At 41.0% G+C, this 15851-nt stretch overlaps 1 protein-coding gene across 1 annotated transcript in view; it reads right to left on the reverse strand.

The window, feature by feature from the left end:
• Positions 1-3044: 3044 nt before the first annotated feature.
• Positions 3045-15851, reverse strand: part of MS4A1 (membrane spanning 4-domains A1) — a 44625-nt gene continuing 31818 nt past the window's right edge. The window contains exons 3-8 of the mRNA XM_057553841.1: positions 10492-10654; positions 9923-10042; positions 8674-8730; positions 6932-7168; positions 5750-5851; positions 3045-4877 (exon numbers count right to left, since the gene is read on the reverse strand). Of these exons, the coding sequence (XP_057409824.1) occupies positions 4653-4877; positions 5750-5851; positions 6932-7168; positions 8674-8730; positions 9923-10042; positions 10492-10638 (888 nt within the window). The 5' untranslated portion in view covers positions 10639-10654 and the 3' untranslated portion in view covers positions 3045-4652. The remainder of the gene's footprint in view (positions 4878-5749; positions 5852-6931; positions 7169-8673; positions 8731-9922; positions 10043-10491; positions 10655-15851) is intronic.

Raw genomic sequence — 15851 nt, forward strand, 5'->3', positions numbered from 1 at the left:
GCACTGAAAAGAAATCCTGTATGATTTCAATTATATGACAGTTCTGGAAAAGACAAAACTATGGGGACAGGAAAAAGATCAGTGGTGGCCAGGGGTTGAGGGAAGGAAGGATGAGTAGGCAGAACATAGAGGATTTTTAGTGCGGTGAACTATTTATTCTGTGTGATATTATAATTGGTGGGTGCGTGTCATTATGCATTTATACATTTGTCAAAACCCAAAGAATGTACAACACCAAGAGTAAACGCTAATGTAATCTATGGACTTTGGGTGATTATGATGTGTCAGTTTAGGTTCATCAATTGTAACAAATGTTCCACTCTGGCAGGGGATGTTGATAATGGTGTGTGTGTGGGCACAGGGGGTTAATGGAAAATCTGTGTACCTTCTGTTCGATTTTGCTATGAAACTAAAACTGCTCTGAAAAATAAAGCCCACTGAAAAATAAATAAATAAAAGAGAAAATAGAGATGGGTACAACCCCTGCCCTAATGAAGTATAGTTGCTAGCATGTATTACATTTGAAGAGAAGAAAAAAAAATCATAAGTACTTTTAAGACATTTTTTAAAAAGTCGATTCTAGAATGAGCCTTACCTTATAGTAACTCTATGTTTAGCTTTTTGAGGAACTGCCAAACAGTTTTTCAAAGCAGCTACACCATTTTACATTACCACTAGCAATGTATGAGGGTTCTAATTTTTCCAAATCCTCACCAAGCTTGTTACTTTCGTTTTGATTATAAGCATCCCCATGGGTGTGAAGTCATATCTCATTGTGGTTTTGATTTGCATTTCCCTAGTGACTAGTGATGAGCGTCTTTTCATATGCTTATTGACCATTTGTATATTTTCTTTGGACAAATATATATTCAAATCCTTTGCCCAAGTTTAAATGTGTTATTTGTCTTTTTATTGCTGAGCTGTAAGCTTTCTTTATACGTTCTGGATACTAGACCCTTATCAGATATATAATTTGCAGATATTTTCTCCCCTTTTGTAGGTTGTTTTCACTTTCTTTACAGTGCCCTTTGAAGCACAAAAGTTTTTAATTTTGATGATGTTCACTTTTTAATTTGTTTATGCTATTGTTGAAACCATTGTCTAACCCAAGGTTATGAAGTTTATACCTATGTTTTCTTCTAAGAGTTTTGTAGTTTTAGCTCTTATATTTAGGCCTCTGATCCATTTTGAGTTAACTTTTGTATGTGATATGAGGTAAGTGTCCAATTTCATTCTTTTTTGCATGTGGCTACCCAGTTTTCCCACCACAGTTTTTTGAAAGATTATTCTTTTCCCATTGAATTTTCTTGGATCCCTACTGCTTATCTTTTAACACATATGGTTTTTATCACCTCTAGTTAGGCAGTAAGATTTTTGAGGGCAGGGGTGTTTTCTCATATTTAGGTATACCCTCTGTACTTAACAGGATGCCATACCCATAGTAGGTGCCTGATGGATATATTACTAATGTCTGTCTTTCCAACCAGATAGTAAGCTCTAAAATGAGAGGACTTTGCTTATTTTTGCTTACCGGTAGGCTGGGATCAGTAAGTACTTTTGGATGATTGAATTAATGATTTCCCAATGATGAGTTTGTGTCTTACTTTAGGATTTTTGTTCTCCCTTGCAGCAGGATGCATACTAGGTAAGAGTAATTTTCTTACAGTAAGTCACCAAGGGAAGAGGTGAGCAAGGGGCAAACATGACTCCATGGGAAAATCCTAGCTTAGCTTTGATTTTGCCACCATATGATTCTTCCATATTCATTTTATATTGCTTGGTCCTCTTTAGCTCAGAACATATAACCAGGTTTTGAATGAAAGGAAACCCCTTTAAGGTTTACAGACTTAGGAAAATTTCCGATTTGTGTTTTAGGTTATGTACCAAGAATTTAAAACAAATCAAATCCAAGCTACCATTTCTGTGTATTGGATTTTGCTCTTCTCAAAGTGTAATAAAAATGAATTCCCTGGTTTTTAACAAGTGCCAGTACTTCCTATTGGTGGACTTCGACAAGGCCTAATGTGTGAAACCACATTTTGAATAATGAGAACAGGAAATATGTTTCTTTCTTGCTCATGGTTTCTGCAGCTATATAAGTGATTTGCAAAAAAAAAAAAAAGATAAAAAGGAAATACGCTAAGTATCCAATTATAGAGGAAGGGTGAATTATTCTATATTGATTCAGTAAAGTGCTAAGTTGCAACTAAAAATAATACTTAAGAAAATTATATACCAGTAAAGAAACATATTTATGATATAAATTTAAGTATAAAAAGATTACATTGTGCAGTGATTGCAACTGGATAAAATTATATACTGTTGTGAACTAAGGTGATCAACCATCCTGGTTTGCCTCGGACTATCTGGTTTTTAGCACTAAAAGTTCTGTATCCCAGGAAATCTCTCAGTCCTGAGCAGAGTGGGGTGGTCTGTCACCCTACTATGAACAAATTGCCAAAGAGATAATTGGGAAGAAGGTCATAGCAAGGATTTTCATTCTTTTTCAACAGTAGACATCAGTGGTGTCTCGTTATAAGGAGTTAATGTGAGGTCAGAAAAAACTAATTATTTGAGATCATAAAAATGAATAAAATAAACTAAAATTCTTAAGGAAACCATGGGTTTGGAGAAGGATCCTCATATATATTTCAGAAGTGGAGAAAATGAGATAGAAATAAGATCGTCTCTTCTGAAGGTTTTTCTCAACTGAATTTTGCCTTGAGTCTGCCATTGCCACAACCTCTTCCCTTTCCCCTAGTCCAAGGCAGGCACTGGTCCTATTCTACCACCATATTTTCCAGTAACATTCTGGACCGCAGACAGCAAGGAGTGTGTTATTAATGACCTGTTCCAGGAAAATTTTCCACGGGAATATGCGTGTGTGTTAGAATATATTGACGTGAATAGTCGATGTCTTGACATCTTACAGTTCAAACCCAGATTGGGATTATGTGAATATGAGTTTAAGGCTGCTGGAGCCTCCCATGGTCAAAATGATACAAGAGTAAAGAAGATTAGGGAAACACCATGTTGGAATCATCTGCTGCAGACGAGAACACACATATAGTTTTATTCATTTAAAGCCATTTTCGAGGACATAAACAGAAATGTCCCACCTCCTTTATTTTTTTTCCTAATCACAGGAAATACCTTCCATTGGTGGTCAAAGTGGAAATAGCACTGAGAGTGGAAATTACATTGTCTATGTACCTGCCAGAGTCTGGCAGCACTCAGCATGTAGCAAATGCTCAAATGTAGTTGATAGATTATAGTGACGTCTTCCTAGTTTAACATTCTTTCTATGTAGGGTAGTAACGTCTCTGAATATGAAAAAGAATCGAGAAATAGGGTAAATATTCCCCGAGGTTTGGCATCGTAAGTAATTATGTTATTTTCAAGCATGATCTTCTTTCTCAGAATGTCTATAGCACTTAGTGTCTGCATTCTATAATCTGACAGCTAATTGTATATTAATGATTTTTCAAAGGTTGTGAATGTCTAAGTCTTTTTGTTCCCAAGGGGTAAAATCTGATTTCTGACTCTTTTGTGTCTTTCTCAACTCCTGTTTCATGCTGATCGGAGAGCAGGTGCTGATAAAACCTGTTGACTTGGCTCTAGTAGTTTATGCAGACATTGGATAGGCAATTTGGTTATTTCAAGCATTATAGCATTTGAATAAGAAGATCTAGGTATGAAACAGGCTCTCAAAATTACTTGCTGTGACCATTGACAAATTACCTTTACTTATTTATTTGCTTATTTTCTCTTTGAACATTTGTAAAATAGGGATAGGGATTTTTTTTCCCTTGATCATGGAAGCTCAATTGCAATTATTTGATCAAATACTTTGTGAACTGGAAAATATTCTACAAATACAAGTATTGATTATCCTTTGTAATTTGGGTACTCCTCGTGGCACTTTTTCTTTCATTCTTTCTTGCTTTGCCTAAAGGCTAAAAGTAGGTAGACAGTGCAACCAAGAGCCTAGAAGAGGAGTTAGGGGAAGTTAAGACAGACGGAGATGTGTAAGCGGTGCTGTTTGTACAAAGACAGGGCTGAGAACTGGCCACTTAGAGCTGCCCCAGTGGGGTGTGGAGGCCACAGTGTCAGCCTCATAGAAAGATAGATGGAATGGGTTCTTTATTGTACCTCATTATTATTTTTTGCTTTCCTGAAAACAGTGGTGCAAAAGAGACTCCACGAAAACTGTAGATGTGGAAGAAATTAAAGATAGCTTAGGGACGGCATGGAACAGTCACTTACATTTTTCATCTGGTGCGGATTCTCCCTATTGCAGAGGGAAAAAATGAAAAAACAAACGAACTACTACTGCTGTGACTACTACTACACCTTATCCAAGGAACAGGCCAGTGAGAAACCGCATTCTGCAGCCCTTATTCAGCCTATTTTTTTAACGTAAGAAAGCTGTCCTAAACAAGAAACATGATGATACAGTCTACTACAATGGCCTATGTTCATCCTCTGAATGAGGACGGGGCGAAGGGAGCTATGGTCACTCCATGCAAAGACCAGAGAGACATGGAGGCTGCATGCAGAGTGCCTTCAGAAATGGGGGTAAATAAGTCTCTTGGAAGCTGTGAACGTTAATGTCTAAAAAAAAAGAAAACAGAAAACAGAAAAAAAATAGTTTAAGGGACACTATCATTTTCTATTGGTGAGGCTTCCTGATCTTGGGGAGGTTCTGGAAAGTTTATTTCTGTTTCTTCTTCTTCTTCTTCTTCTTCTTGGACTGGAATAATTTCAATGTCCTCTTCGTTCTTTGGTTGGGAAGATATTTCAATCTGCTCAACCACTTCTTCTTTTATTTCAATTGCCTGTTCCTTTTTTTCTTCTGCTGACAGGAGAACTACATTCTGGAATACAAAATTGAACCAACTTTTCTTGACCTTTATCACTGGCACATTTCTCAACAATCTGTATGAATATCAAATGCCTCCTGGTTTTTAGTCTATTTATGTTATTTTCTATATGCTTCCCAATACCAGGATTGATTTCCCAGGTGCTCAAATCCTTATCAAATCACTTATCAAGGCTTGTCCTCAAGGCCAGCAGATACTTGCCACTTTGCCTGGAATGATCACACAGTGTTTGGGAGATAACACTGCAATAATAGGGGAATTTAGATTTTAGTTTTGATTGGCCTTTACTGGAGATAACCTTGGGAAAGTTAACTTTCTCTCTCCAATCCTGTCTTCCTCATCTGCAAAATGAAGGAATTGATGATGATTTCTAAATTCTATTCCAAAGCTAACATCCTATGGTTCTGAAGCAGTTGATAATAGATCTGTCACTGGGATATTCATATCTCCCAATTGTGGAGCCTCTTTGAACCTATTGTTTTGGAAGAGGGATTAGAAGGAAAGAGGGGAGGAGAAGGGAATACTGAGAAATGAGGTGGAAGAAATAGTGGCTTTAATCAGCCTTCAGCCATCCTGTTTTTATGCATTAAGTATGGAATTCTGAAGTCAAGAGGGATGACTTGAAGTCCAGCAAGGTTAGTAAGAGGATGCACACAGCATAGGACTGTACCCTCTGTCTAACCTTTAAACTTATTTCAGATTTCAAGACATTTTTCTCCATTACTGGTATTTTCTGCTTTCCAGAAATATGCTAGGATAACTTTTCATGATGTTCCCAGGCTCATCAGATTACACTCTCCATAAATGACTCTTTGTAGATGTGATTTTCCTACAGGGAGTTTGTGAACAGCATGGCTTCTACTTACAGCTTTGGGTCTGGAGCATATTTTTTTCCATTCATTCTCAACAGTGCCAGCTGTCACAAGTTTTTGGAGGAAGGCAAAGAGGAGCATCACTGCAAAATTGCCCTGAAGAACAGAAAAATGAGGGTGAAAATGTAATAATGAAAATATAAGAATATGGTTGGTGCTCAGTAAATGACTGTTGACTAAAAGTAAATGATTAAAAGATCAATTCTTTAGGGAAATAATGACTGACTGTGAGAACTGCTAGTATCTGCATAACCCTAACCCTTAGCACAACTCCTGGCACATAACAGATAGTGCATGTTGCTGACAGAAAGTAAAACAGTAGGGCTTCCCTGGTGGCGCAGTGGTTGAGAATCTGCCTGCCAATGCAGGGGACACGGGTTCGAGCCCTGGTCTGGGAAGATCCCACATGCCGCGTGAGCCACAACTACTGAGCCTGTGCGTCTGGAGCTTGTGGTCCACAACAAGAGAGGCCGTGATAGCGAGAGGCCCGCGCACCGCGATGAAGAGTGGCCCCCGCTTGCCGCAACTGGAGAAAGCTCTTGCACAGAAACGAAGACCCAACACAGCCAAAAATAAATAAATAAATAAAAATAAAGGAATTCCTTTAAAAAAAAAAAGAAAGTAAAGCAGTAATGATTAGGTGAAGAATCAATTCTGTGTAGGCAAGAACAATTATTGAGTCCCCAATTGAACTGTATCCAGCTTTAGGTGGTATGGTATTGCACTAAGGAAATCTCTCCACATTTGGGAGATGCATGTTTTTCCCCTTCAAACTCTACACTAAAAACTCCTTGAGGCAAATGATGTTTATTACAACTTAGGTTCTTCAATGTTCATCTTAATAATAATAATAATAATAAATATTCTGTTAATAATATAATAATAATAAATGTTAAAGCAAACACTTAAATAGCACTTTCTATGTACCAGACACTGTTCTAAGTGCTTTCCATGTATTAACTCATCCCTCAAAACAGCCCTATAAATACTGTAAACAGTAAATACTATTACCTTCCCCATTTTACAGTTGAAAAAAATGAGACAGTGTGATCAGAATTCTTTCTCAACGCCATATAGGCACTAAGTAGCAGACACAGACAGTCTGGATCTAGAGTTGATGGTCATAAGAAAAATGCCATACTTCCTCCCTGAAAATACATCCAGTTTCACACTTACCAAGAACAAAAACCGTATGCTGTCACAATATTGCATAGATAGAGAGTTTTTCTCAGTGGGGTTAGCTGGTTCACAGTTGTATATGTTAATATGTGGTGTGGGAGCCTTAGTAAGGTTCAGACTCTCCATTTTAAAAAAATGGGAAATTGTCAGATTAAATATGTCCATGATCAAAAAAATTATTCCAGAAATAGCAGCAAAGAGGCTCAATGAGTTCATTATTATTCTCCCTCTGACCTGAAATAGAGACATAAAGATTTATTAATTGAGTTTAATTACCAATTGAAGAATATAAGCTAGGAAGGAATTCCAGATTCCATTCCCCTGACTCAGAAACGTACTACACCTAAATCATACTAAGCTCTATTTCTCTCAGTTGTTTTTAGTCTCTTTGTCACTATAAAATGAAAACCTTCATGTCTGAACCTTGTCCCTTTCTCAGATTTCCCCTTCTCATTTATGCCACCACCATCCAATCAGTTCATCAAGAAAACATCCTAGGAGTGATCCTTGTACTTCCTTTCACTGCCACTGCCACCAGAACACTAGTAGGCATTCAATACACAATTGTTGAGTAAATGAAATGAATAGTATTCAGATTATATCACAGTGAAGCAGGATGGTATTGTGGGTATAGGTAGGGAAAGAGCAGCTAGACCCCTCTAGGTCTGTACCATCAAGTGGAAACAAGCAAATAGTAACACCTATTCCCTCCCTGTTGACACAGGTTGCGGTCAGCCCCAGGCAATCATCTTTCAAAATACAATTAAGGCTGATGTCTCCGGGTAACACAGGTAAGAGGATGTCAGTGTGAATGTGCTACCTTGCCGGGATGATAAAAGTTCGAAACAGGAAGATATGTGCAAAAAGTACCATAATGGTGTGGGGTTATTGATGATTATCTTAAGACACACATATTTCATCCCTGGTTGTATGACCTACAGATGGCAAGTCAGTAGGACTGACTGTATTTGGAGAATAAATACAACTTGATCTTCATAAACAGTTTTTCTTTTCCCCCAAACTGAGTTTGTCAGACCACCTCTAAAGAGGAGCCATCTCAATCTCCTCAATCTCCCATTGACTTCGGAAGTGACTCAAATTAGTAATAGCTTAGTAAGTGGAGAAAAGTTGAAGAAGGAAGCTTGCTGGTAAGCTCTTGACCTGTACAGAATCAGGGGTTCTTCCTGGGTGTAAATGTGTCCTGAGGGGTTATATGAACAGGACCACTCTAGCTCTTTATAGCCTCTGAAGCACCCTCATATATATTACTCCATTTTATCCTCAGGAGAGTTTCATACGGTAGCAAGGACTATTATCTCCATTTTATAGGTTAAAATTCAGAAGTACATAGGGGTAAACTGACTTGCTCAGGGTTATAGCTGAAGGTTAACTAGGACTTGAGTCAGTCATAGCATTGATTAGACAGTGTTCTTAAGTGCTGGTCTGAGAGAAATGACAAGATTTTCAAAGAGATCTCAGTCTCACACAGCATCTCACATTCCTAAGACCATAAGCATGCTCTTCAACGATCTGCCTTTAATTCTGTTTCCATGAATATCTCATTTCCATGTTTTTTATGAATAAAATCACAACAGCATCATAGAGGATCTTTTGCTTTTTAGGATTGAGCGATAACTCAGTGCTACTGTAACTCCAAAGGTCTTCAAGGGTCCTTGTTTTCAACTGAGAAAATAGCTACTTCTCTGATGTGTGGGAAAGAAGGACATACGATTACTTGCCAAACTCTTCATGGAGTTGTTCTCTACTGCTGCCAGGAGTGATCCAGAAATGATATACTGTAAAAAGAGAGGTGGTGGGTGGGGAAAGGCGGGGGCGAGATGGGAGAAGCAGCAGAGAGAGAGAGAGGGGCAGAGAAGGAGATCACTTTTTAACATTGAGAACTGGTTGTAAAAAAGCTATCCACACTTGCCACCACTTTCACTAAACTATTCAGTCCTTTTTAATGGACTTATTCATTTTTCAGCATATTTCTCCTTTATTCAGGCTCAATCACATTCAGTCCGTGCCTTTTATTCAATCAAATGGGGAGCTGTGACTAGGAATATAGTAAGACCAGAGGCAGAATTCACATTTCCATGTCAATTAGTACTCACACTGTGAATTTAAAAGTTTTATTTTCAGTTTTCCTTTTTTTAATTTGGGGAATTGCTCTTTGGAGTTCACAGTGTTTTAAATGGCGTTGCTGGCAATGATGAGTGAATTGATGTAGAAGAAGTACTTGGCCTGAATGTCGTAGGCACTTCATTAAAACGTGGGCTGCTACAGGAAGTGGTCATTCTTTCTCATCTTCCTTTTCTACTATTCAAGCTGTAAGATGGAGGAAACTCTTGCACTAATCCATCTCTCCTTGTTCTGAAAATTTCAATCCTGGACCTGTCTTCATAGTCGCATCTATGAAGGTGTAATGGTGGTGAAAACATCTCTGTCCCATACCACATCCAGACAGGGTTACAAGCTTGGAAAAACATGCACATGAAATAGCCATAAGGAGTACTGCTCTGCTGACAAGTGAGAGGAGATTTGTTTGGGATGGGACTAATTTCATCACGTGAGATAGTAACTAAAGAGAATTGTAGGGCAGAAGGACCAGGTGGGAGGAAGTGGGATGCTCCTGCACCCTCTTGCTTTCTGAAACACCATGCTCTGCAGTCTTAATGTCTAGTACCCAGCCCACCTCGTGCCGGACATTGACTTTGGAGAGGTCCTGCTTTGAGAATCTTTCCTCCCTGTGTAGATCCATGTCGGGCAGCTTTCTCTGAATTCCCATGAAGCATGACCACTGACTCTCAACCATGGGATTCATGCTCGGTGTAGTCAACCTCTCTTTCCACTAAATCACATCAACCAGATAACCTATTCCCTACTCCTATGCCTTCCTCAACACAGAAATAATCTGGTATATTCCTGTGGAGCTTTTTAACCTTTTTGTCTGTATCACTCCCCAAATGGTTGTTAATTTTTACTCACCATAATGCCTCCCCATAGAGGGTACCACAAAGTTACACAGATGGGTGCATAGACCTCCGCGTGGATCAACAGGAGGCCGCCCAGGGCAATGTGGAAGAGCCCATTCATAATCTGGACAGCCTGAGGAGAGAACAGGGGCACTGATGGATGAACTGAAGTCATCGTCAAGTCAGAAAGTGAAGGTGAGGCCGGAAGCCCTGGTTCCTGACCTGGATGGGGCTGTGTAAGATGTCCAAAGCAAGCGGTGAAGGTGCCAAGACCTTTGTCTCGTTCCGATTCATTTTCCCCACCACCTGGGGCATTTCCAAGGCAGGTATATGTGGTGTGCTGGTGATGAACTGGGATGGGAGACCCCTAACTATGCAAGCCTCAAGATCAAGTGGGGGCATAAGATCACCATGACAATCTCTCTGTACGTCCCTGATTTGGCCCACTGTGCCAGACATAAAGATCACCTCAGGTGGGATCAAATACCTTCCAGTCGGATTGAATTTTGTACCTGGCCTACAGCATCTGCTTCTGTAGGCCAGAGAGTCCCTAGGATGTGGAATGGAAGGCAACTGACTTACCCCCAAAGCCTTAGATTCCCTCATGAAGAAGCTCTGTGTGGCGCCCACCACTGAAGGCACCCTCCTGGGAATTAGTTTCTGAACAGGCTGCGTGGCAGTAGGGCCTGCTGGGAAAGCCCCACTCATGGAATTCCTGGGCGTCGTCATTTCACCCTCAAAGGTCCTAAAAATAAAACAAATAATAAAATGAGGAGAGAGAGAACAGGATTCTTGGCGGTCTTTTATCTCGTGTTGTGCACCTGAATACTTTCCTCTGTATTCTCTCTGTGGGTGTCACTGATGGCAGGCACGGCCTCTTCCTAGTGACTTTGGATCTACAGCAAGGCCTCCTGCCATGTTCTAAGACAGGATCCGGAGGGGGCATCTCATGCAAGGGTTTATGGGCCCGGGGACTCCCTGCCAGTATTCTTGACAGCCACATTGGGGACATGTTTTCTCTTTGTAGAGAACATCATACTCATATTCTGTATGTTCTGTGTGTCTGTCATTTCTGGATGCTTTTCTTGTGCTTCAATATTGGAAAATGTGTTTTGTGTGGGCTCGTCCTTGTCCCTTCGCTTACCTGCTTTTGTCGATTGGGATGGGCCAGAGTCACCATGATGGAGGATGGTGAAGACTGTTGGAGTCGAGAGGGGCCGACTCAGTCTCCCCCCTCCCACTAACTCTGCCACCTTGAGTAAATCACTTCAAGGAGGCTCTTGAAGGTTCTGTGGAAGACTGTGGCCTCTGAATCAGACTGCCTACGTTTAGATCATGATTCTTCTATTTGCTGTGAAACTCTGGGTAAGTTCTTTAAACTCTCTGGGCCTCAACTTCTTCAACTGTAAAATGGGGATAGTAATCATTCTTATCTCATAGGGTTGCTGTGAGACTTAAATGGGCTGATGGTGTGTGCATGGCTGGTTTCTTTCCGTTCAGGGATAGCTCAAATGTCAGCCTCTCAAAGAAGCCTTTCCTGAACCCTCAGTCCACAATGTGTCTCTCTCACAACATCCCATTTTATTTATTTGGTAGCACTTATCACTGTGAGGAATTACTGTATTTGCTTGCTTGTTTACTGTCAGTCTCTCCCCACTAGAATAGAAATTCCTTGTGTTCTCTCTTGTTGAGTATTTAAAATTATGCCTGGATTTAGTAGTTTCTTCATGAATATTATTGAAGAAGTAAATGTATGCAAAGCACCCATGTCTGAATCATTATTAGCTGCTTTTGTTCTTGTTCTTGTTCTTAATATTTTTACCTTTAGGAGCAGTAGTTTCTATTTTTCCCATCTGAAAAATGAGAACAATACCCCTTTCAGAGACATGTTGTGAGAAATAAATAAGTTAACATAAGTGAAAGTGCCTAGTACACAGGCAGGAAGTAGTAAATGCTATTTGTCCTTCGAATTCATGATCAATTTCTGAATAGAAATGTCCCTTTCCAGCTCTAACATTTTAAGACTGTTCTACCTTCTTCATCATGTGATTCCCTTCAGTATTCATTTCTTTATGTCAGTTACTTACATGAATTCTGTTGGGTCTTTCCTGGGCCCTGGAAATCTCTCTTTAGGGACACAGTTTTGGTCTTGTCTTTACTGACTGTAAGTCATGTAAGGGGCCTTGGAGGCCAAGGCTGTCTGTCCAGCTTGCTTATCTCCCTGAAGTCACGCAGGGCTGGGCACCTGCAGGTATGCTGGAAGACAGGGGCGCGGGAGTCTCCCAGGCCTCACATCTGTACCCACTTCCTAGTAACAGAGACGTTTCACATCTGGCATCTCACCTGAGCCTCACAGGGTAGACAAGGGATGAATCGTTGCATCTGTTTTGTAGAAAGGGTAACAAGGGCACCGAGAAGTTAGGTAACTTGTTCAAAGTTACACAGCCATCAGAGATTTAAAATGAGGGCTTGGACCTAGCCAACAAGGTATCTGTGGTACCAGGCTGCTTTGTCCCCCGTGGGGAATAGGAATTCAGCCTTTCACTTACGAATCTCTTCCTTTTCCTTCAAATAGATGTGCGATTTGGGTGACTATAAATCAGTTGAAAACAGAGTATCTGTCTGGGCCATGGCTGAAGGGGCAGAGGGGAGGCTGTGGGTGCTTCACACTTGATTTTGCCCCAGCCCTGGATTACCAGATGTCATGTGGTCTTAGGGATCTGCTTTGCACCACAAACCACCCCACGAGACCACCAGCAAGAGGGAATATTTTAATATAGACCACTAAGGTGTTTACAGACGGATTCAGGCAGAGTTTTTAGGGCCAGTCAGAACCTCAGAAACCATTCCGTTCATTTGATAAATGAGGAAACTGTGGCCCAAGGATGAGACATGCCTTGTTAAAGACCTTGCGCTTAGTGATGGAGCCAAACCGGAAAGGCAGCCCCTAGGGCTCGGAGGCTCGTGCTTTTTCTGCTGCACCTCGGGCTGGACCACATAGTCAGAATTGTTCACTGAGCACCCACTCTGTGCTACTTAGTTCCCACTCTCCCACACCTTCCCTACGAAGTGGGCATTTTTTTTTTCTGCAGGTGTGGAAATGGGGGTTCTGAGAGGTTAATTAATTTTCCCACAGTAAGTATGGAATGAGCTGAGGTTACCACACTTCTCTCCAGAGGGCTCATTTTAATGAGGACAACTTAAAAAGCAAAGGTCACCAATTATCTGGACAGAAGGAGATGATTGGACTCCCATTGTTTTAATTTCTCCTCACTTTTCATCTGCCAAGGCTGTGTCTGTATTATTAGTGAGATAAACCTTTTATGTAAACAAGTCCTACTTGGGCTTTGTCTGCCATGACTAATGGCAGTAATGACCATTGGAGGGGAATATTTTATTTCTCTTAAAATGATGTCTCACTATGGCAGCTATATTTCTACAAAGCCTTCAACACATACTACTGTAAAATAGTTTATAAACACAAACATACTTGTTTCTCTATGCTACTTCATTTTTTATGGCATATGTGTGTGTGTGTGTGTATATATATATATGCATGCCAGGTCATTGTAGACTGACTGGGTAATGAAAGATTTTATTCATTTTATTCTATGGGAATATATGAAACTAGACCACACACTCATCAGGTTATTGTAGATTCCTGTAGCCTTACCCTATATGTATATATTTTTTAATTGTTCACCATGACTGTTTGTCCCAACTCAAAGACTCAATGCTCAAAGACTAATTGGTACACTAGTAGTGGTTACTGATCACATTGGTCAAAATGTGGTCATAAGATTTTATTATCACTGAACTATACTAAAATCAGGACTCAGTTTATCAGACACTGCCCTGTTTTATTACAGCAATTTCTGCAAATCTTCTTGGGTTTGTAAAAGGCACCACTATTTCCGTGTCCTTCTACTGAAGAAGATCTCACAGCGTTTATGGGCTTTGGTTTGAATAATGACTTTTAGGGTCTAATAATTCCATCATTTACTCAGAAGTTCAAAGCTGCCCAGCTTTTGTTACCTCCACTTCCTCCTTTGCCGCTCAAATAGTTTTGCATTTTTATCCCTTGTGGCCTCCTGTGCGCTTGTCTCTGAGGAATAATGTTCTTAATACTTCCTTTTCCTCTGCCTTTGCTCTATAGCCCGTCTCCTTCTACCGTGACGTTAGTCCTTCAAAGAGATTGGTTGCATCTTCAACCTCTTGCTATATTTGGGGAGTATGGAGCAGAAAGAGCTAGTCCTAGCTCTGTTGCTTGCTACCTTTGTGATCTGATCTCTCTATTCAAAGTTTTGTTTTGAGAACATGCGATAATTTGCAATTTATAAACTACTAAAGGCTCAAAGAATAATTATCATCACTGGAACCTTTGTTATGATTAAAATGTGCTGCGGTGTCTCCCCAGTCCCCAAACCCCTTCCTTTAATCCAGGACTGTCCCAGCCACTGCCCAGTCTCCCCAGTCCTATACTCCCAGCTTCTTAAAAGCTTACTCTCTGCTTCCACTTCCTCACTACCCACTCACTCCTCGACACTCGGCGGCTGCTTCCTGCCAGAGCCACTCAGGTGAAACTGCCTTCTTCAAAGACTGTGTTGCAGGGACTTCCCTGGCAGTCCATTGGTTAAGACTCTGTGCTTCTACTGCAGGGGGCACAGGTCTGATCCCTGGTTGGGGAACTAAGATCCTGCAGGCCACCAAGATCCTGCATGCCACTACGACCCCGCATGCTGCGAGGTGGGGGCATAAAAGCTCCACGAGAGAAAGAACGTGCTGTGAAGCCAGGCATCATCCCTCGGATGGCTTCACATCTGTATCCCTGTCTCCCAGGCTTAAAAAGTTGGAGCCGTATTCCTCTCCAGCTCCTTCATCTCCCACATGGAACCGATGGCTAAGTCAGGCAGTTTCTACCTCTGTAAAGTATCTTATTTTGCAGGTGCCAGTGTCACCTCATGAGTTTAACTCTCATTTCCTCTCCTCTCATTTCCTCTGCTGGTTTAGCACAGAAATCTTGCTTTTCTACCTTCCGTCTCTCTCTTTTCTAACCCATCCTCCACAAGGCAGCTAGATCAGACTCCCTTAAATCCCTGCTGAAGTTACGCTCTTCCTGAACTTGAACTCATCTCCGATCTGTCATTGCCTGCCGGGGACACCCTTTACCTGGTCGCTCACAGCCTCTACGTAATTTCTTAAGCTCACATCCCACTACTCCCCGCGGAGCCACTGGTCTGGATGCAGCTCCCTCTTTCGTCCTTGAACCCTCTCAACTCTGAAATGCTTCTCCTCCCACCCCTTTCACTTTCAGTGCCACTGCCCATCAGACATTCACATCACCCGAGGCTCTTTCTGGCCAGGAATTCTCCTTCAAAGCCCACAGCTGTTTGCATTCCTTACTTGTCACCAAGGGTTTTCTTTCTCACGTCATATTGTTAGTCCCTCTAAAGGAGTGTAAATTCCTTTTGGGAACGCATTACTAGGATTACACAGGGATCCTGTTTCCTACACACTATGAGCTCAAGAAATGGTAAACTGAACATTAAACTGAACTACTTCCTCAGGACAGGTTTACGGACACTCCGGATGTCGGACCAAAAGGTGATTAATTTCATCTCACCGGTCAATCAGTGCGATCAAGCCATGTTACGGGAAACAGGGGAAGGGAATGTTATAAACTGGTTTCAGGAGACAATGATGGCAGGGTTAGAGGTCGTCTTTGTAAGCTTTCAAAAGATCTTCCTCTAGTCTCCAGTGCCCACTCTCTCGGTTTCTGTGATGGATTTGAGGCAGGGTTTTGTGCTCGATTTGGTGTCCACCAGTCCCCTCCAGAAAATGTTCTCCTGAGAGGCTTAACAACGTCTAGGGGTGTTCACATTTAGTGGGATAGCTTTGGAGACAAAAGCATTTAAAGTGAGAGGCGTGGAGTTATTTTCATT

This window comes from Balaenoptera acutorostrata, chromosome 9 (genome assembly GCF_949987535.1).
Source record: "Balaenoptera acutorostrata chromosome 9, mBalAcu1.1, whole genome shotgun sequence".
Lineage (NCBI taxonomy): Eukaryota > Metazoa > Chordata > Mammalia > Artiodactyla > Balaenopteridae > Balaenoptera > Balaenoptera acutorostrata.